The 27,365-nt window shown below is 36.7% G+C and overlaps 2 protein-coding genes across 5 annotated transcripts in view; one reads left to right on the top strand and one right to left on the bottom strand.

Annotated features, from left to right (window-relative positions):
- Window positions 1-3,271: 3,271 nt before the first annotated feature.
- Window positions 3,272-27,365, bottom strand: part of psmd1 (proteasome 26S subunit, non-ATPase 1) — a 34,674-nt gene continuing 10,580 nt past the window's right edge. For both annotated transcript variants that reach the window (XM_046857618.1, XM_046857619.1), the window contains exons 17-25: window positions 11,728-11,842; window positions 11,449-11,565; window positions 9,751-9,853; window positions 7,971-8,140; window positions 6,317-6,409; window positions 5,865-5,957; window positions 4,728-4,901; window positions 3,512-3,669; window positions 3,272-3,427 (exon numbers count right to left, since the gene is read on the bottom strand). In XM_046857618.1, coding sequence (XP_046713574.1) covers window positions 3,523-3,669; window positions 4,728-4,901; window positions 5,865-5,957; window positions 6,317-6,409; window positions 7,971-8,140; window positions 9,751-9,853; window positions 11,449-11,565; window positions 11,728-11,842 — 1,012 coding nt within the window. In that variant the 3' untranslated portion in view covers window positions 3,272-3,427; window positions 3,512-3,522. The remainder of the gene's footprint in view (window positions 3,428-3,511; window positions 3,670-4,727; window positions 4,902-5,864; window positions 5,958-6,316; window positions 6,410-7,970; window positions 8,141-9,750; window positions 9,854-11,448; window positions 11,566-11,727; window positions 11,843-27,365) is intronic.
- On the top strand, window positions 11,851-26,951 carry htr2b (5-hydroxytryptamine (serotonin) receptor 2B, G protein-coupled). Of its 3 annotated transcripts, none has more exons than XM_046857620.1 (5): window positions 11,851-15,847; window positions 16,509-16,933; window positions 18,819-19,107; window positions 22,256-22,456; window positions 23,651-26,951. In XM_046857620.1, the coding sequence occupies exons 3-5, from the start codon at window positions 18,891-18,893 to the stop codon at window positions 24,568-24,570; spliced, it is 1,338 nt and encodes a 445-aa protein (XP_046713576.1). In that variant the 5' UTR covers window positions 11,851-15,847; window positions 16,509-16,933; window positions 18,819-18,890; the 3' UTR covers window positions 24,571-26,951. The 3 variants fall into 3 exon arrangements, with proteins under 3 accessions (XP_046713576.1, XP_046713577.1, XP_046713578.1); XM_046857621.1 differs by lacking the exon at window positions 11,851-15,847 and having other exon boundaries at window positions 16,363-16,652; window positions 16,742-16,933; XM_046857622.1 differs by lacking the exons at window positions 11,851-15,847; window positions 16,509-16,933 and having other exon boundaries at window positions 18,223-19,107.

The following is a 27,365-nucleotide window of genomic DNA, read 5'->3' as shown; positions in this document are numbered from 1 at the left end:
TATGGAGACATATGATCTGCTGTGGTGACCCCTAATGGGAGCAGCCAAAAGAAGTCGTTGTTGTCCTATATGTGTATCACTAATGAGAGAAACTTTGAGAGGAACCAGACTCAAAAGGGAACCTTTCCTCACCTGGGTGACACCAAATGTTAATTCTTTATAGTTTTTTCATTGTTGGGGTGTACTGTTCAGTAAACTGTTCACTAATGGGCTCTTAAATGCAGAACTGTTCATGCCAGTTGTAGTCCTAAGCCATTGTACAGCCTAAATATCTTTTTTTCTTATTTTGAGTTTTACAACGTCTTGACTGTTGGAAACAACCCACAGAGGTTCAGTCATCAGTTCTGAGCTCAGACACTTTCATTGATGTAATAAAATTCAATAAGACCAAAGATGGTAAGGCGTCTTTTGTCTATTTGGACCCCAGCAAGTGGTTTACTACACACACACACACACACACACACACACACACACACACACACACACACACACACACACACATACCTGTGTGTCTTTCTCCCGTGGTGTTCCAGTCTGCTGCAGTTCTACTGACAAACCTGCGATGACAGAAGCTGAGGAACGTTAGACCCAAAGCTGTGTGGCTCAAAAAGCCAAGCAGGACGTCACAGCTTTGTCTCTACAATTTTTAAAACATGGTGATTGAAACACACAAAAAAAAAATGTTCATGCTAAAAAGCGTGATTAATAGTAATTGATAAACTTATCGGGGCAAATGTATGAATTTACAACGTAGATTTATTTCTGTATATCTGCTTAGAACCAATATTTGACCAAATTTGTTATGATGTAATTATTCAATTTAATTTGAAATTAAAATGAATAATTACTTCATAACATGGCTGAAATCTGGACTGTTATTGGTCAGAAAGTCTTGGTTAATTTTCTATGCAGCATCTCTGACAGTAGTGCAGCTGCAAACAACAGGTTTAGGTTAATGTGCTCGTTCTAACACATTGTAAATGTTACAGTTCTTTCACAAGGTAACAGTTTATTAACAAGACTTGCATGTTGAACCCTCAACGAAAAAAAAAACATCTAGGTGAAAAAAATGGTGACGTTTTCCATAAGGAGTCACTTAATAATAATACATTTAATTTATAGGCACCTTTCTCAACACTCAAGGACACTACACAATAAGTTACAAGGCAAAGCATGATAAACAACATATAGAAACGATGTATACGACTTACGATGTATACAAAACAACAAATACAAAAGACTTGAGAGAATGAATGTGACTGTAACTGGGCCAATTAGATGTAGGACGAGTGAAGGAAGGAAGAAAAGCAACAGCAGAAAGCCCTATGCTTCATGGTGGCAAAACGAGCAGAAGAAACAGAAAGAAGGAGAGATGAGGCAGATCTAAGAGAATGAGAAGGAGCATGAATATGGAGATGATCAGACAAATAGGAAGAGGCAAGACTGTGAATAGCCTTAAAAGTGAGAAGAAGGATTTTAAAGTCATTGTGAAGCATGATTAGAAGCCAGTGAAGCTGCTGCAAAACCGGAGTAATGTGGTGAAATAAAGTAAGTGAGCTGCCAATATGAAAGATAAACAAGAATATGAACAAGGATAGCAGTAGCATAGTAAGTGAGGGAAACAGTTGATATTACGTAGATGAAAATACGTTGTTATTAATGTGTGATTGAAATGACAGTGTACTGTCTAGGAGGACTCCCAAACTCTTAACCTACATAGAAGAGGAAACAAAAGAATCATCAATTGAGAGGGAAAAACTCTGATAAAATTGATTTAGTACCAATTAGAAGAAATTCTGTTTTCCCGCCTTTTAATATTTGCGGAAAGACTTTGTCTAACTTTGGAGAAAGAGAGGTGGACATAAGCTATAACATAAGCGAGAACATGAACCCTACATCAATGACATTCCCTCAAGATTGCATGTATTAAAATGTGGGGAAAATGGCAAATTGCTGTATTACAAGAGAAGGAAAAGATGTAAAAACATTATAGAATAACTCAAAAATATAAGACATAAAAGCAGTAACTCTGCATTGTTTACAGTGGTTTTACTGGTCATATAAACGTACTATACACTTTTTTATTTATTTGCATTATAAGACAAGGTCGCGTAATGAAAGAAGATTGAATGTGCCGATTAAAAACCTTGGACATTCTAATATAAAAAAAGTTTATATTGTTAAACAATGTGTGTTTTTAATGGACAGATCTCTCAGAAAGCTGGAACTGGCGGAAGAATTTGGTCAGAAGTCGAGCAGTTTTATGGTGTTACGCTTTAATGACTAGAAATGCTTTAAATGTCAGAATTGTTGCTCATCGTTCCAACACGAGGAAGTCATAAAGATTCAAACAGGAAGAGTTTTTTCTTTCTTCCAAATGCAGTTATTTTTCCGCCTCACATTGAAAGTGTCTGTGCATCCCACCCTTACTGTAAAGACGACCGGGAAATCACTGCTTCACTCAAAAATCTTCCCTTTTATAGGAAACAGCCAAGGAGTGTGTTAAAGTGTGTGTGCAGTGTCTTACAGGAAAACGACATCAATTTAAATCCAAACTTTAAATACAATCTGGATCATATGAAAACTATTTTAACTTTTCCCCCCACCACTCCATGTCTGATCAGAAGCACACCCTTCACATGTGGTTTGGTTTTATATGTGTTAACCAGGTTCCAGTGGATCAGCTGGAACGCTAAAAGAATTTCCTGCAATGATATAAGCTATTTTTTTCAATTACACAAGAATATTTCATAGTAGAGTTGAAGTAAGCTTGTTTACTTGCAACATGAGATGTTAAATCACAGAAAAAGCTTTAAAACAATCAGGTACCTAATAACATTAGAAATAATATTAATGATAATGACACACCAGAGACTGACATTGACAAAAAGGCCAGCTTTTTTTAAAAAATACTGATTGATTAGAGTTTTGGCTTTAGAAACATCACTTTATTATAATTTTTTTTTTAACTAAAAGTTTGCCAATTATTCTTGTATTTCTTTTCCATTTTGGTTTCCATTCATTCCTTTCTCTATATTCTCATTCTCCCAGTTCTCTTCATTTCTTGCGCAGACACACAAAAAGTGTTTCTTGATAGAAAAAGTGAATCAAACTGTGAAATCATCATAATTTTCCTTCTCATGTAAAAGTCTCAAAATCGCACATTACAACTTACAAGTTCTGGGTTGTAAAATTCAACCAATTAAAAAGAGAAACGCTTCAGAAAATGATGTTTCGGACGTGTGGAGAAATAAATACGCGAGATCCCAGATCACAGGGGGAGATTTCCTTTTATTGTATTGACAGAAAATAACAGTAAAGACTCGCCGTGTGACAGCGAAACCAGGAGGACAGAAGAACGTATAAAATAAGAGGGATCATGTAAGATATAAAGAGGAGCATGTTGAGATACGAATGGCCGCTGCACCTGTGAAAGGAGGAGGATATAGATGAAGATGCAGATTAACTTTGATCTGAAATGGATCCTGGTGTAAACTTGGGTTCTACGTACCAACACAATGTTCACTCGTCTATATACTCAAAGGCCTCTGGGGGCTCAGGCTCCTGCTCCTCCTCTTCTATTTTAGGCCCGTGGGCGGAGACTGGCTCCACAAGCTCCTCCTCCTCCTCACTGGTGTCCTTCAGGATGATAATACCACCTGTGTGGAGCTGAAGAGGAAAGATTCTAATAAGATCGGATGTTTTTTTTACAGAAAGGCAGAGAGAAAAAGAGGACAACAAACAGGGAAATATGGCAAGAGACAGCCAGAGTAATAGAGAGACAAAATTAATTTGAAGACAAAAGTATTTTGTACTTTGCCTCTTTCTTTCTCTCTGGGATTTTTCTTTTTTTATTCTATATATCTCCTCACATTAAAGTGACGTCTCGGACAATCTAATGATGATCTTGACATCAGGTTCAGAAGACAGCTCTACTCACCTATTAGATTAGGAAAGCTCCGCCTCCTACATTAGCATTATGGCGTTTTGATGTAGCCAGTGCATGTGTGTGTTTTTTGAAATGGCAAAATGGCAAACTCATTCATACAGAGAACGACATGCAGCGAATTTTTTTTTTTTTTTTACAAATTTCCAACATATAAATAGAAATAGAATATAAAAAATAAAAAAATCAATATTGACATACCCAGATTTAAAGTATCCAGTGTGATTTTCACTACAGTGCTGATGTTCATTCAATTAAAAAAATAAAATAAAATTAATGCAGGAAGTGATTTGCACGTTTGAAACCATTGGACCAATCAGGTTGCAGCGCAGGGGATAAGTGGGCTTAAAACAAACATGGTTGCCATCAGGAGGAGCTCCAAGCACTGCTGAGTCACGAACACTACAGGAAGGTGAAGCCCTGAATGTTTTTGTTCATATAAACATTATTTATAAAAAAAAAAAAAAAAAAAAAAAAGAAAATAAATGGCCTTGCGATACAAAATTGGAACGTGTCCAAAAGGCGACATCTTTGCAGTGTTTATTTGAAGACATTAGCACGGTGTCGTTGTACTCTTCTGCAATTCTGGGCTGCGTCGTTCTCATTATTTGCAGCAAAAAACTATCAAATATTTACAGCAGGCTCACATCCAAGGCTTTATGGGCCAGTTATGTTAAGGGTCTGTAATGTTTTGGTGAAAATGGCTAGCTGGCTGGGTGTGTGTGTGTGTGTGTGTGTGTGTGTGTGTGTGTGTGTGTGTGTGTGTGTGTGTGTGTCTTACTGGTTTAAATGGCTGATAGCGACAGGTCTCAGGCATGGTTAGCACTCGGAGCTGTGCCGGCATCGCTCTTGCCGGATTCTCCAACATCTGGAAATTGGGCTCCTGCTCTTTTTTCTTCTCCTTCTCTTTCTCCTTCTCCTCTTCTTTCTTGTCTTTTTCAGCCTCCTGCGTCTCCTATAGTGAAACAAACCACCAGAACACCACACATTAAAACACTGATCTATTGATCTAACGTACTATCCTAATCTCATAGACTAGGCACATGCATGTTCCTTTTGTTTAACATGCAGCAAAATAGGTCATTTAATGGCTACAGACATTAAACTTTATTTTCATCAAAAAATAAAGAACAGCTTTACACACACTTAGCATTTAGACAGTTTGTCTCTCTAAACATTCAGCTAAAATACTTGTCATGCCTCTAGCAAAACTTGCCAGAGGTGATCTTTACTAGTTGGAGATTTCCTTCTGACCTTGCAATCCAGTTCATCCCAGAGCAGTTAAATAGGATTTAGGTGCGATGCCTGAGCAGGCCATTCCATGATAGAGAACACTCGAGCCGACTGTTAACTCTCTAAATAACGCTTATACAGTTTGGATGTATGCTTCAGGTCATTGTTTTGTTTTACGTTGAAGTCGGATTCAATGAGCCGCAGTCCAGATGGAATTACATGGGGAAGAAGTATGAAATGGTAGCCATGTTGGTTTAGTTGCTTTCACCTAAAATAAGTCTCCCACTATCCTTGCTCCAAAACAACCCCAAACCATTAAGCTTCCACCTTCATGTTTGACAGAGTGTGGGGCAGTTTGGTAGCACCTCATCTGTTAAACAAGTTCTTCTGTTAAAAACCCAAAAATGTCAAATTTGGACACAACTTTCTTCCAGTCATTCACTGTCCAATTCTAGTTTGTTACATATTAACAAAAGAAACATGCTTGTGTTTTAAAAACCATAAAGGACTAGGTTGATAAACTTCTGACAGACAATGTACATTCACACACACACACACACACAAATTAGAACCAGTTTTGCGTTTAAGTGTTTTTGGTTTCTGGATGCAGTATAGGGTTTTCTCATCACGCTCTTTCAGGTAGGCTATCAGGAACATGAAAGAGACTAAACATGAATAAACCCACCACTTCCATCTTCTCCTCTTCCTTCTCCTTCTTCTCTTTTTCTTTCTCCTTCTTCTTGGCTTTAGCAGTGATGGACAGAACAGCAGTAGAAACCTGGAAAAATGTATCTTTTAGGACTTTATCAGGATATAATGCTGCCACAAAACAATACAACCACTGTGTCATACCTTTACAGCAAAATAATAGCACAGAATTACTACAAACACAAACATGATTATTTTCTCACAACAGCATATTCTTAAGTGTTCTATTGCAAATGCATGTATGTGTATGTAATTATAAATAATCCTGTGATGTGAAGCTACAGTGTTTGAGCTGCTGTTACAGAAAACCAAACTACACTTTCTGATCAACCAGAATCCACAATTCTATAGCAATATGAATTTGTAAATACTGAAATGCTTCATACAGTTCTAATGTAGGCAAATTCCAGATTTGAAAAATTCCATTACCTTCTCCTTCTCTTTCTCTTTAGGGACTTCCAGGGCTGGAGGATAAGCAAAGGTCGACGGTTTACAGTTGGACCGGTACTGCACTTTTGGCATCTAAAAGAAAAACAACAACAAAGAATTATAACACCACAACACTGTTCAAACAGCACTGAACTTACTCAAAAATACCATTTGTGAATTCTGACCAAAGGTCCATGCATGAATGAATGATGGGAGCAAAGGCTTGAATATGGATTTTGACTTCGCTAACAAAATTTTTTAAATAAAAAATGTATAAATTAAGATAAATTATATCAGATCTGGATCATCCCTCAAAAAAAGCTTATTTATTAAAGCTTAATCAATTCATTAACTAATTCTGAATAATTGAATTACAAATTTAATAAATTCACCACAGTCTCACGAATATGTAATGATATGTAATACATATGCATGAACCTATTGGAATGTATGCGTGTGTATTTCAAATGCAAACTTTCAGATTCTTATATTGTTATATACAAGAAATTTCCCCACTGTGGGATGAATAAAGGTATATATCTTATTCTTTATGTATTTTTATTTTTTTTTCTTATTTTATGGTTGTCATGGTTGTTACATATTACAGTAATGAGTTCAATGCAGAGAGTCATTTTAAAACATTACAATCATATGGAAATATAAGGGGAAAAAAATCTGTCTATAAAGACATGAAGCAACGTTTCTATTTTTTTTTTTTAAGATAAAGTAAAAAAAAAAAATAAATGGAAGCTTTTGAGTTTGCTGTACTACTCTGCATTTGTTTAGCAGATTATACCTCTTTATTCACTTTATTGACTACCTGATGGGGACTGGAGGTGCTTAGAGTAAATTAGCTGAGGTCACAGAAGGATGAAAAAGAAGTGACAATAGTAACATCAGTCATGGTAGAACATTTAGAAACATTTTTGGGTGGTTAATTTGTCTTGACTCAAAGTGGACAAGACAATGGTGAGTTTGCATGACATTGTAAATCATTTTGATATTTCCTGCTTAAAAACTTTCAGAATCTTACTAGGTGTGTTCTGAAACAGATAACCGCCTGACCTCACCACTTCTTACAGTACAGCTACTCTGGATACGTACGTTTGTCATTCTGACAGTGTGAGGATTCTCAGGAAAGTACTTCTATATCACTCGATATCAAGTTGGAAACGGTACAGTTCTTATTTACAGGGTTTAGTAACCCTTATGGTAACCAGCAGGAACAATTCCAGATATGGGGGAAGTGAATAAATGAAGAATGGAAGGAATGAAGGCATCTGTTAAAGTATGCTGAAATAAGCAAAACAATTAAGTAGAATATATATTTGGAAAATTACATGTAAAAACACACACACACCACACACAAACATCTGTATTACCCAAATGACTTTTAACAAATGTAAAATGTTTATTTAAATAAATTATATATATAATACAGTAATACAGATGTTTGTGTGTTTTTTTACATGTTATATATATATATATATATATATATATATATATATATATATATATATATATATATATATATATATTTTTATAAATATAAATAATATGTGCGTGTGTACGTATATGGACATAAGGGACTTTATTTAATTTTTTTAAAAACAAAAATACCAAAACATGGTTAGCAAGGACATGACACTTTTACCTTCAGGTCCTTATTGAGGCCAATGATGGCGGTGGGAGTAAAAGCCAGAGACAAGAAATGAGACAGTGGAAACCAGAACCAGAACTGGGTGAACACCAACAGACCCACGATGGACGGCATGTGCGTGTGTCCGGTCCGAGACTGCAAAGAAATAGTCACGTTCCGGCCACCTACGGACACAGAGAGAAGAACTGGTTTAAGATACAATTCAGGAAACCGATCAACCTTCATCTTCCAAGATTTGAAAAGGATCAGAAAATATTCAGACTCTAAACGCTCTTGGGTTGGTTATCAGAAAGCGTTTTAAGTAAAACACTTTCATAGAAGTATTTTATTTATAATGGCTCAAACAGCACGATCCCTCCTTCAAATGGATGAAACAGGCAGAACATTTTAGTTGAACAATAGAATGGTGATCTGAGGGGCAGTGAAAATTAGCTTCCTGTCCAGCTCCTGATACCGAATTTACGCGTTAATGAGAGATGCTGTAGAGATCGAGGTTAGAGTTATGGCGAGGAGAGATATAATAGAATAATAGTCCTTCCCCTCTTGAGGGAAATGGATATTGAAAAGAGTGAGGGAAGGGAAGAGGTGTGGATCTGTTCATTATTCTGTGAACAAAAGAAAAGTGACAAACTGCAATCTATACAAAAAACTTTCACTTTGTCTCAAACCAAAGTGGATGAGACAATAGGGAGACTTCGACAGGGTGTTTTAAATCATGTAAATGTTTCCTGCTTCAGTGTCTTATAAGTCAACATTTTGACTTGCCTTTAGTTAGGATTATATTGCAAGTAACCAGAGTTCAGTTTTTTTTTAAACCAAATGCAGCTGTAATCAGCACAAATCACATCTGCAACCAATCAATGCAGTTTTTTTTTTTTTTTTTTAAACAAAATGTGACATTAACCAGAAAGAATCAGTAACTAATAAGCATGCAATTTTTTTGAACAAAACATCAGCAAAATATATTATTTAGTTGTGAATTGTGTAACATGCATTTGATTAAGATATAAAACAAGAATTTTATAAATCTTCATTTATGAATTTGTTGTTCTCGGGATTGAGCATTGCTGTCATTTGCACATACTGCAACATAAACCTAACAAAATGGATTAAAAAAACAAACAAACAAACAAAACAATCCCAAAGAGCTACCAAGTGGAGTTTGCTACTTCGATATCACAGAGAAAGCTACCAAATTCGAGAATCACTACATTTTATGGATCTGATTATATGCACATTGATTTCTCGCAAAAAAAAAAAAAAAAATTAATCTAGAGCTCCAGATGTGAAAATTTCAAGTCTATTTATTGATGCGATTGCTTCTCAGGGCCAATATTAAAAAAAAAAAAAAAAAGGAGACGGATTGTGAGAAGTGCCAGATCTCCGGACATGGTTCTGTTCCCGCCGAGTCCAGAACCAGAGCCGGGATATTTGACAGAGCTGAACGCACAACAGGCTTGAGGCTCGTCTGAGAGGTTTGACAAACAGAAAATTCCTCATTAATGAGAGCAGAACGCTGCGGCAGGAGTGGAGATCGTTAAACGGTGTGTGACATTAAACACGATTACAGAGAAGCAACCCAAACATGCACACTGTGAAACACTCAAGTATTCATGAGTGTGAAGGTCAACACACTTCTGATTTACGAGATGCGATCTCTAACCTGCTAAACGACCGTGTTGATGGGGGGGTTGGGATGGGGGAATGTGAAGTGGTGGAAATATATACATTTTTTCATTTAATATTAATAAAAAAAAAAAATTTCAGTACTCACCTGCATCCAGAATGCCCTGAGCCAAAATGGCTCCAAATTTAGCCATGACATCATCATGCTTATCGTTGATCACTTTGGAATACAGCTGCCTAAACTGATTAACCTACAAACAGAAACCAAGTATTAAATTGCCATTATGAAACCACAAAGAATAAACTCCTGTCTTGAAGATGTCAGAATACGTAAAGTTACAGCTTTCACTATTATGTGACATAAAAGGAAAAAAAATGATTTACTATTTTCATCTGTTTAAATTAACTGTCCACTAGTAGAGTCTCTGCAAAGATATTTAAACTAAAATACTAAACTAAAAACTAAACCAATAATTTGCACTACTTTTGCACTACTTTCAAGTGCCTTGATAAGAAAAAAAAATTACCGATACCTTCCAACCAAAGAAAAAAAAAAATTTGGATTGAATTATCGCTATGGTTTTAAACCACTGAAATATATTTCACTGTAGGTAAAAATCAATAATGAAAACATTTCGGCCACACCCTCTAAATTTTTTTTTTTTATGACTAATCCAAGTACAGAAAATGAAACTGAACTCTTGTCTGGAACACATTCAGCAAAAAGTTTATTCATCACAGATCATGGTGGAAACACACATTTTTAAACACACCACAAAAACTGCACATTAAATTTTAATGTGGTTATAAGCGTTTTAATACAGCTGTAATGCTTGTTGTTTATTATGCTGTAAAATGTCTGGAAAATTGGTGCACTAAAAACCTCACTAAAACTGCTAGAACTGAAATTCAATGCAGTTTTATAGAGTAGAAATATACAGATCAATTGTTTATAATGAATATTCATGGGTTAGATCTGGATGTAATACATTTGCCATTTTCTTTCTCCAGATTTAATTCTGGAAGTAATTTCTACTTTTGTTTTGTCCATAAACCTTTCGAAAATAATACCTCTTTAGTAAAGAGTAATAAACGCATAGAACCAATCAACAGCGAGATGCTGGTGCGCTATTTATTTATTGCTGTCTCCAAAACACAAGTAGAAAATGAGCCAAGTCGGAGGCACAGGCCCATGTTTCATTCCATAAATCTCCCAATTTTGAAACTGTGCTGTTTCCTGCACTAACTCTCAACAGATGCTCAACTGGTGTGTTTGATTTTTTTTTCTTTCTGTAAAATGTAAAAAAAAACAAACAAACAAACAAAAAAAAACCCCAAGAAATTAAAAATGAATGAATAAATACAAATTAATTATAATGAAAGCAAATAAATAAATAGTGCTGCTAAATTCTGGATTCTGGTATCAATTACTTTTTAGTAACAACAGTTCTGACAGTAGTGCAGCTTCAAAACTTTTATATTAAAGCGATTGTTCAGAGCAAATATTTCTATATTTACAGATCATTTACATTGACGTACATTACAATTATTGCATCTGGCAGATTCCCTTATACAACTAAGCAGTCAATTGATCTGAGCCAGTTCATAGATATGAAAACTCAGCAGCAACAGCTTGGTAGTGCTGGGATTTAAACTTATAAATCCTGTTCAGTGGGTACACTAAAAAAAACCCACAAACAAACAAACAGAACCAACCAGCAATAAGATGAACCATGCCTTAATAAAAATGATTACAAAATGTAAAAAATAGTGAACAGTCTTTAAGAGAAAAGCATTGCATTATACAGGTGAAAAGAGGTTGTGATTGATAATGCTGCATGTGTACCTTGGGACAGGTCACTTCACTCTGCTGGATCATGATGAGGGCAGAGGCGATGAGTGCTCCCTGTCTCACATAGTTGACTGGATCATTGGTCATGGGTTCCAGCAGGTTTATTGCTTCCTGTGAGCGTGCACGCATCCAGTCAAAAAAAATTATTTACTACTATTTGTGATTTATGGACAATATATTAATGCATAATAAATGATAAGCAATAAACGTTTCCTACTAAACAAAATGTGTACCATGGCTACAGAATGAATGATTGTGAACAAATAAACTCACCTTGTATCCAGTGCCAGCGCAGCAGATCCCCAGAGCCATTGCTGCTCCACAGCGGACATGTGGGTTGTAACTCTCAGACAGGAGGGATACCACACTGGGGCACTGCTCTGGAGTCCTACACACACACACACACACACACACACACACATTAATAACTTTCCATTTAATAAACGTGCAACAGTTTTATAAAGTGATGAAAATAAACGGATTGATTTGTTGGTGTCGAAGAGTGAGAAACTGTTGATAATATATATATGATCATATATATATTTTTTTTCAGTGCAGTCTAAATAATAGCTACCTGAAAACAAAAGGCATCCACACCCTTTCCCCTTCAGTGAATCTGCCTTTTAACTTTACTTACTTTTCATTGTCTCCTCTATCACCATAGCAACAGGTCAAAACTAATGACTAATGTCAAGACCCAGACAATCACACACACACAGAGGAGCACGTGAAGAAGAACCTGATTCAGCAGTGTTAAAGTATTTAGCATGAACTGAACTCGACTAAACCACCACCAGTGTCCAGTGTGGAGTAAATCCCAGAGTTCCGCTTCCTCATCACATTTTCCTGGCTCTCGTCAAAGCGGCCATTTGATGTAAGAAAAGAGCCTCTTCGCGGGTTCTTTTTGAAACTTAACTCAAATACCTTTTACCAACTCTCCTAACTCAAGACAGATGTATCAAGAAAGTTTCTTTAAACAGTTTACACAAGGTGATTACAGTTCCACCGGCCCTCCCTGCGCTGCGATGAGGATTAACAGAACGGAGCACGATCTATTAAGAGCTCACACTTTACCAAAGGGCCGAGGTGCCAGGAACTTAATAACACACATCTTAGTGAAGACTAAAAGGAGAGAGGGAAAGAAAAAAAAAACGCTTGGCTGGATCTAGTACTGCTAGACTGTGGTACAGTTGATTTATCTGCTGGCCCGGATTGAGAGGGCGTGGCATCCGAGCAACTTCACCATTAATTACATCCATAAAAGACACCAAAACAGGATGTCTGAGTTGTAGAAACGTCTCCTTCCACTGTAAATTAAATGAGCAAATGTATCACCGCTGTTCCGCTCTGTAAACATGACCGCATTGTGTTCGCTTTCCTTGTCTCGTTTTGTTGCTAAAACTGAAACCCGAAAGATTTCTCGCGCTTACTTCCCAAATCCCGCTCTCGAATATCATCTGAGCCACATCGCAAAAAAAAGTCCCATCATCACGACTCCCTGCAGAGGACAGAGTGTTCAGTGAGAGTCTAAGAACGTTCTTGCGTTTAAACAACAAGCAGCAGCTCCGATTTTTGACAATCTGTTTGATGAATTGATTTGACAGTGCAGAGAAACCACAACACGCTTGCTGCCAGAGCTGATCTATAAACACACAGACGTGCACACGCAAGTGCACACACACCCATTCAGCAAGCATGGAGACCTCTTAAAGCTTGCCTGTGCTAATTAAGACTTACAATAAGATTTTATAATCAAACCAAAGCCTGTTGTTGTGATGAATGAACTTTGGCTTGGTGACTTAAAAAGAAAAAAGAAATAAAAGGGAAAAAAAAATAAAAAAAGGAAAAAAGAAAAGAAAGCGACTTGGGGGTGGGAGAGGAGGGTGGAATCGCACTTGAGAGTCACTAAACTACACACGGTGTAGAAATCAGTGAGATCGTGGAGAAGAGTAAATATTCATTTCACAAATCAGTTTTAAGATCAAGATGAATAAACAGAGTGCTGTTAAGTTCCCTTAAGCAGAAGGTCTGGAGATGTAACAGGCGCTAATGTTTAAAACCCCAAAATCTGTCTTCACATGTGGAGAACACGACTGTATTACGGCCGTCTCCAAAACACAAGCAGAGAAACGAGCCAAGTCGGAGGCACAGTCGCATGCTTTATTCCATAAATCTCCCAATACTGAAACAAAACCAAACTGTGCTGTTTCCTGCACTAACTCTTAGCAGATGCTATTGTGTTTGGAATTTTTCTTTAAAAAACAAAACAAAAAAACAATGGCAGTAATTATAAATAAATCCACAGTGCTGCAAAATTCTGGATTCTGATTGGCCAGGTGGTGTTGATTAGGGCTATAACGATTCCTTGTGGAACTCGAGTAAATCGGTTACAAAAATCCGGTTACAAATTAATTTGCCTCTTATCTTCGTTTAGTCCGTTCAACTAAACACGGAGCAGTGTGTTTCCCACGCAGCATTATTACTGACGCACCGCACGCTGAACTCTGGAGCATAACCTACGAGGGGGGTTCAAGTCAAACCGGGTCTTTTGAGTTGTAAAACAAAAGAACACATTTCAAAGAGTGGAAACCGCATTAATTTTCAACATACTTCCCTGCTACATTTATACACTTATCCCAGTGTTTAACTAATGCCTGGAAAGATTTAGCATAGAGAGATTTGTCAGTACACTTGAAACATCCTAGGACAAGCCTGCTTGACTTCGGGGAACCACCACTTTATCACTGATGAGCATACGGCCGTCTTTACTCTGCTTGAAGTCTTCTGTAGATGTCCATGTTTTTTATGCCTTCATCACAAGAAAAATCCCCACACACTGTTTCATTCATGCACAAACACTGCTGTCTGCCATCTTGATTAACGGTCTCTGGACTGTCCCGCAACATGTGTGCCACTGATCAGTAATAGGATTTACTAACCACTCACTACTGTGCATAGTAGCATCCATTTACACCTGTATAATTAAAAGTCCTAGTTTGACTTGAATGGCCCTAGGTGCTTATAAACACATTTAGGAGTCTCCAATTGTTGTGTCTTATTAACACAGCTAAAGCTGAAAAATATCATCTTTAGGACATACACTTTGCAGCTTTTCATCATTTAAAAACTGCCAAGAAACCACAAAACAACAACCTCTGTCCTGAAAAAAAAAAAAAAAAAGAATAACTAAAGAGGGAACCACTGTTTATAGCTGCTCTTACATCTATGCTATTTAGCAGATGCCCTTATCCAGAGTGACATACAAATGTGCTCTGAAGTCTCTATCAAGGAATAAATCAACACTGGTTCACTGGTTGGGAGGAATTATAACACTTTAAAAAAAACAAAAAAACAACATGAAACAAACGGAAAATAATTGATAGTTCAAGTGTTTCAGGAAGAGGTAGGTCTTTATCAGTTGTTTGAAGAGAGGCAGTGACTCAGCTGTTCGGACATCTGGGGGAAAGCTCATTCCACCACCTTGTTGCCAGAACACAAACGCTATAAAGCTATTTATGCATTGCATTTAGCTACAACCTAAAATCAATGCAGAAATAAGTGTAGTATGTAGTAATAACCTAGTATAGTGATCTACTGTGAACTGACATTTTTACAATAGTCCTTCTTTGTAATTATTTGTGGATTCATGTTCTGAACACATTAATCAGAGAATACCAAATCAAATCTGACTGAATAACCATGGAATCGAAACTGTACCATGTAAAACCCTGATGATTTACAGCACCAACATAAAAAGATACTTGGAAAAAATTCTTCCATAAATTTCTTTTGAATGTATAGTTTATTCCAAGATCGAGTAGATTAATAGTGGACCAAAAATTAAAAAAATACGTGTACGAAGATAGAATAGTTCCTTTTCATTTCCTTCATGAGGACGTTTACACAGAGATTAACCTGTCCAATGAGCAGAAAAGAATGAAACTCAAGTATAAACTCTTGTGGGGCATCATCACCACCACTTCCAGGTCTTTTGATTAATTTGGATTTGATCTCTAAACAGCTGAGTCATGTTACTCCAGGAACAGGCTCAGCCTCCAGAGCACCTATATCTGGAACGTTTCAGAAAGCGCTCATAAGGCTGTTTTTGTGTGCTTTGACGATTTTTTTTTGCACTCCTCTTCTGAAAGTTCATAAACAAAAGCCAGAGGCTGACACACTCCAGGAGTGAGGAGAAGAGCGTTAACCAGACACGGTGGCGAAATGAACAAACAAAAAGGAAGTCCTTGACTCAGAAGTTATTCCTCCACTTGTAAAAATTGGATATTAACAAGCAACAAAAGGACAGACATGGACTGAGAGTGGTACTTCCTTCAAGGCATAAATTTGCTAATTCATCAAGCACAGCTCACTCAGGAGTACGGATGAGAATCAGGTAAAATATGCCACAAAAAAAAATAAAAATAAAAATTATAAAGCAGGGAAATCAGGACAAAAAGCAAATGTGGGTCGAGCCAGATGTGAGAGATTGAAGGTAAACATTATGAAGTAGCAGGCACTATGGTTTCTGTTGGCAAGGTGGGCAACAGATGTGAAGACAGGAACACACTGTGCAGCGTTTTTGTGTGTGTGTGTGTGTGTGTGTGTGTGTGTGTGTGTGTGTGTGTGTGTGTGTGTTAGACGGTTGTGTTAAAGTGTTTAAAATCCTTATGAAAAACTGTGTTTGTTATAATTAGAGGTCCACATCCTGCCAAGAGTTGATACTGAATCAAACAAGATTAGCTTCATATGGTAAAATGATGTCCATCAATTCGTATTTGGCAAAAAATAAAAAAATTGCTTTATAACTTTAGAGGGAAAAAAAAACCTCGAAAATTTGTAAAGCTTATCAATGCAGAAAATTCATTAAAAAAAAAAAATGTATTAAAAAAATGTATTCCAATATCTGTATGGGAAATTGTAAATGACAAAATAGCTTTGTAACTGACAATTGATAAACTAAACGAAAAGCTGATACTTTAAAGCCATGCGCTATTTTCCCCACTTCGAGCGGAGTGCGCTAAACAGTTATAAACAGTAGATCTTTCGTGTTCAAGGAAATTACCTCCCAGAACCGCTGGCACAAATCCAGCGCAGACACACACTCGTGTGTTTTCTGAGAGAGTCAGAAAGGCAGAGCGAGCGGACGAGTGCAGAACCAGCGAGCGCGGAGGAGAAGAGATGGGAAGATTAGTGCTGCAGTAGGTGATGCGAAACAGGAAAATAAAATGGACATAAATCCTTCAACACACGGCACAGAAGTGAGATAATTCTTTGGGTCTCGTCCTAGGAAAAGACTCCGAACTCTGGTTACTCGTTCCATGTGAGCACTTATAAAAACGTGTGAATAGACCAACTAAAAAGGACCAAAGAATCCCAGCTTGGGAGGTTCTAGATGAGTAAAGACGACACAGGGCAGAAAAAAAAAAAGCATGTGGAATAAGATCGAAGACCAAAAAGCACTGACGGATCGGAGCTGAAGGTAAGAAAGCTTTTTTTCCTTTTAAAAAAAAAAAAAAAAAAAAAAAAGGTTCTTAATGGTTAAATATAAATATGGAAAGAATTACACAGCTAGATGAGTTTGAGGTTTGCGTTGAATCTGAAAACAATTAAAGAAATGAACCGTGCAACCAGAAATACGCTGACAACGAGCAAATAAATAAATACGAAATAAATAAATAAATAAATAAATATATTTAGGAAGTGGCCTGAATCTATTAAAGCCATGCAAAAAAGTTAATAAAAGTGCAAATCATTTTTAAAGCATGTTATATATAGAGAGAGATATTATTAAAACCCTAAGATTTTACAATCACTTGTCAGATTAACTCCTCTAAAAGTTTGTTCTCTAAAAATGTAACAAACAAAAAACACATTCATTCAATATTATACACGATATTAAATCAAAGCTATAAACAAGCGTAAATGCGAATAATAATATCATCATCATCATTAACACTCACCAGCCAAGTGCTAATTTATAAGTGAGGGAGAAGAAAAAAATAATAACAGAAGAGGAACAAACATGCCATCTGTCCTAATTCATCAAATTACATTAAAATACGACATGGCTGAGTTCATGAGCAAACGGTGATTACTGCAGATCTTCACTTCCTTGCTTAATTACTTCTCAACGGCCCAGAACTAACGACAGCACAGGGAAATCAGACATGATTTATAATAATAAACGTCACGCCGAATCACAGATAAGTACATCTGAAGGAAAAGGCGCTGGTTTGTTGAGTCAAATTTCAGGCAAAACTGTAAAATAACTGAGCAGTGGGTTTAAACCATGCGATTTAAACCTGATGTGGTGAAATAAAAAGAAATTACTGGCACGTTAGGTGACACATGCACATTTATTAAAGTTGCTTTATTGGTTTAAGTGTATATATGAATAACTGTAGCAAAATATCTGTGCCCAATACACCGTGATGAAGATTTAATATTAGTGGACCATTTAAGTCCTGGAGGATACGACGACATACAATGAGATCCAAATACAATTTGACATTTTTAACAATTATTGATTCAAATCAACATTTCCTTGTTAAAAAATATTTCAGTTCTTCAGAATGTGTGCTAAAAAGTGTTTTTGTAGTCATAAAATTAATTATTCCTTTTTTTTTTCCCTTAATGTACAATTTTCTTTTTTTTTTTATCATCAATGTTGTTCCTTTTGGATAAAAAAAACCCATTTATTTTAATTTATTTAATCTATTAAAACATTTGTTTATTTACTTATCAATTTAATATAATACATTAGTGGATAAGAAAAAAAAAATTTAATAAGATAAAAACGAATGCAGTGCGATTTTCCGTTGACCAGAATGAAAATGATCGTTACATTTGACCATCTCCAGCCAATCAAGAAACTTAAAATTGATAAGCAGGAAGTACGTCCATGACCAATAGGCATGGAACTTGTGATGTTTGTTTATTTTGTATTTACAATTTTATACTATCTATTAAAGTGCTACCAAGCTGTAAAATTTGCACAAACAAAACAAATACTCACCACGAATAGTGCTATAAAAATTTGAAATGGCTGCATCTCCCTTTAATTCAGTCACAAAATTTTTAATTTTAGGATTACTACAGTTTAAACACCTTAAGACTTAATATGATTCCTCTCAATTTCCCTTACACAATACTGTTAGAGCGACAATATTGATATAAAAATTGGAATCAGAGTAATGTAGTCCAGATAAATAACATTTACCAAATTGTGCAGATTTCAAACCACTCAATCTGTGGCATTTTACACATTTGGCACAGAGAGCTAACTGCCGTGTGCTGTCCGTTATTCATTCTTCCATCGTTACTCTCTTAATTCTGTCTCTCTCTCTCTTTCTCTCTCTCTGCAGTGGGACAATGCTGGCCGAGCCCCAGGAAAAAGACACAGCACGTCGTTCTTGGTCCAGGCAAGCGAAAGCAGCATGTCTTCTCCCAATGGAGAGATGCTGCACTGGGCCTCACTGCTCTTCCTTATGGCCATCCTGCCCACCATTGGGGGAAACATCCTGGTCATCCTGGCCGTGTCGTTGGAGCGCAAACTCCAAAATGCTACCAATTACTTCCTCATGTCTCTAGCTGTGGCTGACCTGCTGGTGGGGCTGCTGGTGATGCCCATCGCTCTTGTTACCGTGCTGTACAGTAAGTCAACTCTGTCCTCATCTTCAGCTCAAAAAAATAAGTAATTCTTACCACCACATCCTGAAGAATTCCTCCACCACAGATTTTTTGTTTATACTTATGTTTTTTTCCCCCTCATAGTTAGATTTTGTGTTGTAATCCATTCACACAAGTTACTTCATGTTATCTCTTTGATTTATAGATGGTTCTCGTTCACCCATGCACCCTTACTACAAAAGTAAAACCAAACAAGAAAAAAATAAAAAATAAAAAATTTGCGCTATCGCTGCCAGTTAAAAGCTTCTTATACTGAAGACTCCATTCATAAAATTCTAACAAAATTCCTCACAGAATGTCTCTGAGGGAAAATGAGAAAAAAAAGAAATCCGTTTAGGCGTCACATTCACCTTTCAAAATTCATGGGAAAAAGCTGTCACGATCGAAGTGATAACAATAGAAACGAGTGCATTAATACAACCCTATGATTTGCCCCCGTGGTACTGTTAGAGCTGCTGGTCTAGAAAATAAATTAACAAATCAGAATCCAGAAGCAGCATTTCTACAGATGTCCTTTGGTCCTTATGTATTATGAAATCAGATTGTAATCAAATATCATAAAAACTCACCCACTCAAAACAAAGCCTTATCTTGGACTCGGTCCAAACAGAGAAGTCAAACAACATTTAAAGACCAAATCTCAAAACTTGCCAGTTGGAATTAAAATATAAATATGAGTGTGAGGATATTAAAAAGTCTCTGTAAGAACCATAAGAACCTTTCCCACTGACTGTATGGAATAATGTGATGCATCAGATAAACAACATTTGGCACTCATTTGGTTCTCCAGCTATATGGTTCTTTTAAAGTGGATGAGTGAATGAAATTTAGCAGCTCTTTCCATAGTTCTGAAAGTTCCCTTTATGATCCCTATCATGACACTAAGCCATAGCAAATGATCTCGACACCAGATGGACGAAAAAAATTGTTGAAAAATGAACACCTTGGTGAAAAGAAAGAAGTTGTTTCATTCCCATGAAATGAGGAACGCAAACAATAAATGCTATCACGCTCTTCGCTGGATAATGATCACAGAATGGACCGTTGCTCATCAAAATTCCGAAGAAGTGCAGATAACATCTACTCAAAGCGAAAGCTTAAATGAGGAGTAATTTGAGAAATAGAAAGAAATTTAACTAAATCTGAGGCAACAGGAGCTCAGAGGTTCAGTGAAAGAAAACAGTTGGAAATTTGTTAAATGTGGAGTGGCAGAAAAATCACAGAGGATACAGATCGTGTTTGTATGATTAGGTCATGCCGTTGGTTTTCAGAAAATGCTGCCCTGAAAGGACACAACTTCCTTTCATTATTAATATTGTCAGACTACAGATCATTTTATTTATATGCATATTATATGCATTGTGGTTTTCACCACTTACAAAATGACAGATCCTCTAACTGCTATACAAACCCCTAGAGTTTGATGTACTGTTAAATCTCCAGGTAAATATTTGATACTTTTAAACTATAAATATTTCAACTGTGAATAAGTTATTTTATTTTAATCATTATCACACCCATGTGAACTTTTTTTTGTTCAATCAAAATTATCTAAAATATATTAAATATAATGACTGCTTGGAACCAGTGACATTTAACAAAACCCCATTTTTTACAGTATAATGTCAGACTCTGAGATATACCTCTATACAAGTCTGTATTTAAAACCGGAAACGCCGTGAGACCTCAGCAGTGTGTCGTAAACCTGTTAAGTTGCTTGAGTTTATTCTAGCCAGAGTGACCAATAAAGAGGACCTGAAAGATATTTGCCAGAGAGAAATTGCCACGCTTGTTCTCATCGTGCTCATTCGACCGTTTAAAGGGGTTTTATTTTTGGTGGAAACAAACTTGTACCCAAAGGCAGGAATTTTCGAGGGAATTAAATCATATTAGAGAGACAGAACAAATGATAATGAATGGCTCTGGAGTGCAATGACTGCTCATTTATCAAATGCTTCGGGACAGAGAATGGTCTACAGAGCATGGTCTACAGAGCAATGCTTAGTGTTTATGTCTGCTTGGACATTTGAGGTCATTATTCAGCAGCTCCATGCTATAGCGTGAAAAAGCCCCAGAACATAGTTAAGCTGCAAAAGGGAAAAGATGAATATTCTGGTTGTTCAGTTATTCATCACTCGCATTTACTAATATTAGTATTTGATACTGAATCTTTAAATTGATAAAAATGCATTCAAATCTGGGCACTGTGCTAGGACTTTTTGGTATATGATAAAGAGCTTTAAACTTTCAATTTGTTTATTCCCAACACTACAGTTTTGCTGGCATATGCCTAATTTTTTACGTGTATGAAGTATTATTATATGATACAAGGCTATGCCCACATAACCTTAATGTTAAAGCTGAGCAAAAGTTAATTTATTAAAATGCTTCATTTATCATTTTTATTTATTATTTTGGATGTTTAAATTTTTTGTTATTTAACACAATATAGGTTCATGTTTTTTTTTTTAAGAAAAAGCCAGACATCAAAAAGGCTTCAGTTATTTATAGCTAAAAAGGTGCTATTAAAAAAAGAAAGAATACTGATAAACTGATAATGAACTGGCTTGAACAAAAAGTTAAAAAAGTCACAAGTTGAAGCCTAATACTTTTTTAAAGCAAACAGCTGAAGGAAAAATTGTCCGTGTGCAGAGCAGAAACAGAGCTCCGTGTCCAGTCTTCACATGTGCTAAACAGGTGAAAACAGGACCCTGTGTCGACACCTTGAAGTATTAAACGGTTCCACGTCAGGGTAAATAGGGGAGAACAAATTTCACACCAGCAACAAAGCTAAAAAGCCCACGGATATACTTGGGGGAGTATGAGAACAATCAGATTTTATGCAAAAATGGAGACAACACTTCCCATTTTTCAGAGAAATATTAGCCTCAGACTTCTGTTAGAGACGATTCCTTTTACGTATATCTCTAGAAAACAGAGATTATACAGCAGAGAAATATACCTGCCTGTAATTATGTCACCTTTTTACCATGTCTGATCCAGAACCTTTTGTTGACCACCAGTATTAGATCGGTGCCATCTCCTGAGTAATTCAACAATTACTTTCAGCTTATGGCCCACGATGAAGTTTTTTTTCATTCATTCGTTTCAGATTCAGCCTGGCCACTTCCTGAATTCCTGTGTCCCATCTGGCTATTCCTAGACGTTTTATTCTCCACAGCCTCCATTATGCACCTGTGTGCCATCTCCCTTGACCGCTACATTGCCATCAAAAAGCCCATCCAGCACAGCCAGTACAACTCGAGAACAAAAGCCGTGGCCAAAATTGCACTCGTCTGGGTGATATCTATAGGTAAGTTCTCAAATTTCGAGACGTTTTAACGATTTAAGGCCTAAGATGGAGCGTTTTCAGTGCCAAGGCCCAAGTAAAGGGTTGCGGTACTAACGAATATCACGCTGAAGAGATTTTCAATCTCGCGTAGCCCTTCACTTTTAATATCTGATTTAATGTTTATAGCTTACACACAGGAACAACTGCTTAGTATCTTTAGCTTTTATCTGATAATGAGATGACTATTTTGGCAGGATGGTTGTTTGCACCACTTTTAAGTAAGTGACAGCTAGTAGCAATATACCAGCTGTTGTTTATTTTCTTGCTGCAAGGAGTAAAACACTTGCCAAGGCAGCATCGACAAACTTCTATACACAATAGATTTAACAAAGTCTTAGTCAGGTTTTCTGGGGAAGTAGTGTCAGAACAGCTGATTTCTAAGAAAACGATTTGGTCTGGCTTCAATGTGCAACACTTGGTCTATAATAAGATGAAATAATGTATTAAGCTGTTGACTTCTCATACTAAACCAACTGGGTGTAAATTTAATCACAAAAAAAAAAAAAAAGATGAAATCTTGTGCATTCGTATCGCAAAAAGTCGAAAAGAACTCGTTGCAATAGACAGCTGATAGGATAGAGTTGAAAAGACTTGACGGTGGACACCAGGCTTCTGGACCTGACTTCAGATAAGCAAAACAATTACCTGTTAATGATGGGGCTTTGTTATATAACTGTTTTGACCTGGAACAAGACGAGACGACACCTCGTGCAGTTCTGCTCGTTAACAAGAAGGTCCAGGTGATTATTTTGACGGTGTTGTCTGGAACACTGTGGCGTTTGGCGCTACAACAGGAGTTGTGTTTTAAATCCATGAAAGGCAGATCTTGTGCAGTGTCACTTCAATAATGACCATGCACAACATGTCCTTTGCTTATTCCGAAGGCTTACAATCGCATATATGCTCTTTTGACAAAGTGGAATAACTGAGAAAAACCAGACAGACAACGTAAGCTGATGTTATGGAAGCCAACATCAGTGGAATGGTATGCTATTTAAGGATCTACAGCCAAAATATAGCAACCTTTTTTTTTATTTAAAGAGATGGACGGTTTGTTTATTTGTAGTGAGCATTCTGCTGTACGATGCAAAACCAAGCCAGTCTTGGTGCCACAGTGATCTGAATGATTTCAATAATGATCTTTCTCTCCAACAGGTATTGCCATACCCATACCCATCAAAGGGCTGAGAAGTGAAAATAATGGAATCAATACAACTTTCAACAGCAACCACACCTGCCTGTTGACCATAGAGGCTTTTGGGGACTTTAAACTATTCGGCTCTCTGGCGGCGTTCTTCATTCCCCTAATGATCATGATGATTATATACCTACTGACAATTAGAGTGCTGCGCAAGAAGGTGTACCTCCTTAGATCAAGGGCAAGTCAGCGAGTCAACAGACCGGTGGTGTGTACAGTCTTTCAAAGAGAGCAGACTGTTTTATCTCCACCGCAGAATATATGCATGCTGGACGCTATTAAAAAGGACCAACTAATGCAGCGGACAAACCTCTTCAAAGGGGATGAGATTCCCATTCGGCGACTGTCCACCATTGGAAAGAGATCCATGCAAAATCTGAGTAATGAACAACGAGCTTCGAAAGTTCTGGGAATCGTCTTCATGTTGTTCCTAGTCATGTGGTGCCCGTTTTTCATAACCAACGTGACATCCGTGCTCTGCGGGAGTTGCGATGCCGAACTGCTGGAGAGACTTTTAGACATTTTCGTGTGGGTTGGTTACGTTTCATCAGGCGTCAACCCTTTAGTCTACACGCTTTTTAACAAGACTTTCCGGGGAGCCTTTACGCGTTACATCACGTGCAACTTTGGCGCTAAGAGAGTGCAGAGAATGCAGCACAGGAATTTGACCAAAATTACGTTCCAGTCTTCTGTTGCAGAAAATTCCAAAATGTTTATGAAGCATGGGATGATGAATGGTATTGGTGCTGTAGGGTACCAAAGTCCTTTGCGAAGACGATCCACAAACCTTCAACCTTCTAGCAGTGTCATGCTGGATACTCTACTTCTCACAGAAAACGAGGACCGCAAAACTGAGGAAGGGACCAGTTGTTTATAGCTAGCATAGATGCCATTAAAAAAAATTACAAAAAAACTATTCAAACCCTTTTATTTTATGGCATAAAATGCCCACACTAACTCCTGCACATAACAGAATTGACCAGTATTCACTCTTGCAAATGAAAAAAGGTCTTTTCAGCACTTTTTAAAATGGTATTTGATACTGGAATAATGTGGATGGAGGCCAGATTGCAAAGAACAAAGAATTGTAAAGAATACATGCTATGTGTAGCATGAATGCTATACACATTGACCAATGTTATGGTTTTATGGGGACATACAAGGTTTTCTTGGTTATCTTGCTGATGATAAAGGTCTCTCTTATTTTTATATATATTTTTTTTAAACGGATGATCTGGAATAACAAACATGAATGATAATTGTCTACATGTTCCAGATGCCTGACCAGTGGAACCATCTTAGGGTTGTTGTATTCAAGAGGTTGTCTTTTCAAGAGCCTAAACATTTCCTGAACTCACTTGTTACACAAACCTAAGTAGACCCTTGACTCAAATTATACAACTCTAGAATTTTATATTTAAATCTGCATATCCAAGAGATACAATTCTGGTCTGGAATAACAGGCCATTTTTAAACTGGTAAGATCTAAGGAGGCTTTTAACAAGAACATTATTAAGATTTTTTGTTAATACCTGCTAACATCTAGCCTAGCTTGCTGTCTAGATTAGAATTTTTTTATTTTTTAATCAGTAATGCAGATTTCCATAAATCAGATGAGATTGCTTGCCCTCACAGTTGCTGTAAAGGGAGCATTTTAATTATGTCCCAGTAAAAAAAAAAAAAAAAAAAATATATATATATTTTTGAAATATGAAATTAATGAAATATGTTTTCAACTCATCGTGTCGTAAATTGCTTTATTTCCCACTCTAATAACAAGATTTTCACTAGTCCTTTGACTTCCACGATTATTTTCATTTGTTCCCCAAGCTGTGACCTGAAGTTCCACAACTTTGGATGCCCCGTTGTGACCAAAAATACATATCTTCCCATGGGATTGTATGTAAAATCGTGGTGCAAAAACCACCAACTGTGAAAGCAGCCTTACAAACAAACATCTTAATAAAATGAGGATTGTAGCATGTGATAACTAAATTAAGTGATGAAAAGCCAAAAGAACAGTTGTTGCTATGTTGAGGAAAGTTCGGAAAGCTAGAAAGTAAAAAAGCATGAAACTAGACGATCAAACAACAAACTGATTCTCTTTTTAAATGTGTTCATTAGATCATTGGGGCATTAAACAAGTTTTTACCTGCAGACTGAACATAATACAATTAGACCAGTTTTAAGCCGCCATATAACAGGAGGCCTTCCAAACTAAATCTTCAACTTATTCTATGATTTCGATAAACCAACTCTATATGAGCAAAGTGTTAACACGTGTAATAGAAATCATTTCCTCATAACACACTTTCTAAAATATTTTTAAACATGCAACCCTGCAGATATTAAATTTTTTTTGCCAAATAAACATTTTCAGCAAATTCTCCATCTGTGAAATGAATCCAACAATGTGAGAATGTACATTTGTCAGAATTAGTGAAATTACTGTTAACGATCTCCCTGGGCTACCCAAGTGTGAAGAACTGTATTTCATGGATGCATAGAATGTCACTCTACAGTAATTCTGCAAATGTCTCATATAATTCATCCCTTTTTAATTTTCTGAGCTCTCGCACCACAAAGCAGAGCTAATTAGTGGGCTCCAGTCCTACCTTAAGCATGGCTTTATAAATCAAGAAAAAGTACATTTTCCCTGCCAAGCACAATGTGTGTACATCAATCCCATTACTTGGCATGCAATATCATGATCAGAGAGCCACACCTCTTATGGACTACACCACAGTTTGGTGGAAAAAGCGACAGGATTTCTAAAAACAACCGCAGTCCAAACCAGGGTTTTCCCATCGCTAAATGTACCAAACTCTCAGGATAAATAGCATCAAGTGCAGAAAAGAAAACCACAAGGGTAAAAGTGATCTTAAATTATTACACATGGGCTTTAGGCTACAAGCCATAAGTTAACAGAGAAAAGATGTTTTTGTTTTTTTAAGCATTAGGTGTCTGGTCACACAGAGGTCAGTATCCTTACTGTCTTTCATGTTCATTACAAAATCAAGATATTGTAAATGTGGTTTCTTTGTCCATTATACGTTATGTCCAGTCACGTTTCTTTAACATTTAGGAGATAAGATGTTTTTCATGCATTAAAAGAGTCTATGTACAGCAAGGATTTACATAAAAAAAATCATATAGACTTTTTTTTAGGACTTACAATATTTTGCCCCATTTCTCTGCCTGGCCCAGAACAAATATCTTAAACAGACAATCACCAAGTAGCATAAAAAATGATAATAAGAAATCCTATTCTAATTCTAATAATCCAATTCAATGAAATGCATGTCAATTTACCAGGGAGGCTGCCAGTAAGATATTACATGCCGCACAGTTTAACAGAGTGTTTCCTGTTAAAAGACTGTTCCAAAAAGTGCCAAACAACTTAACTATCCTAAGTACTTTTGAGAAAGCATTGTTACTTAATAATTGGACATAAATAAGCTGTGATTGTTGGTGCTCAAGTGAAGGAGATCAGTGTTAGAGTTTCTTTTGAATGCATTAAGAGAGGGATGAAACTCAACTTCCAGTAAAATCCATTAGAGAAGACTCTGGAAAATATTCCAGAAGAACGTGGGGAATCTGGTGGTTGTATATACACACACGTACAGGAAGATTAATCAGTTTTGGCTGAAGGAACACAACACAGGATTTGTC

The sequence above is a fragment of the Silurus meridionalis genome, chromosome 9 (genome assembly GCF_014805685.1).
Source record: "Silurus meridionalis isolate SWU-2019-XX chromosome 9, ASM1480568v1, whole genome shotgun sequence".
Classification (NCBI taxonomy): domain Eukaryota; kingdom Metazoa; phylum Chordata; class Actinopteri; order Siluriformes; family Siluridae; genus Silurus; species Silurus meridionalis.
The sequence above is the reverse complement of the archived record's forward strand: the minus strand, read 5'-3'. Positions and strand labels throughout refer to the sequence as shown.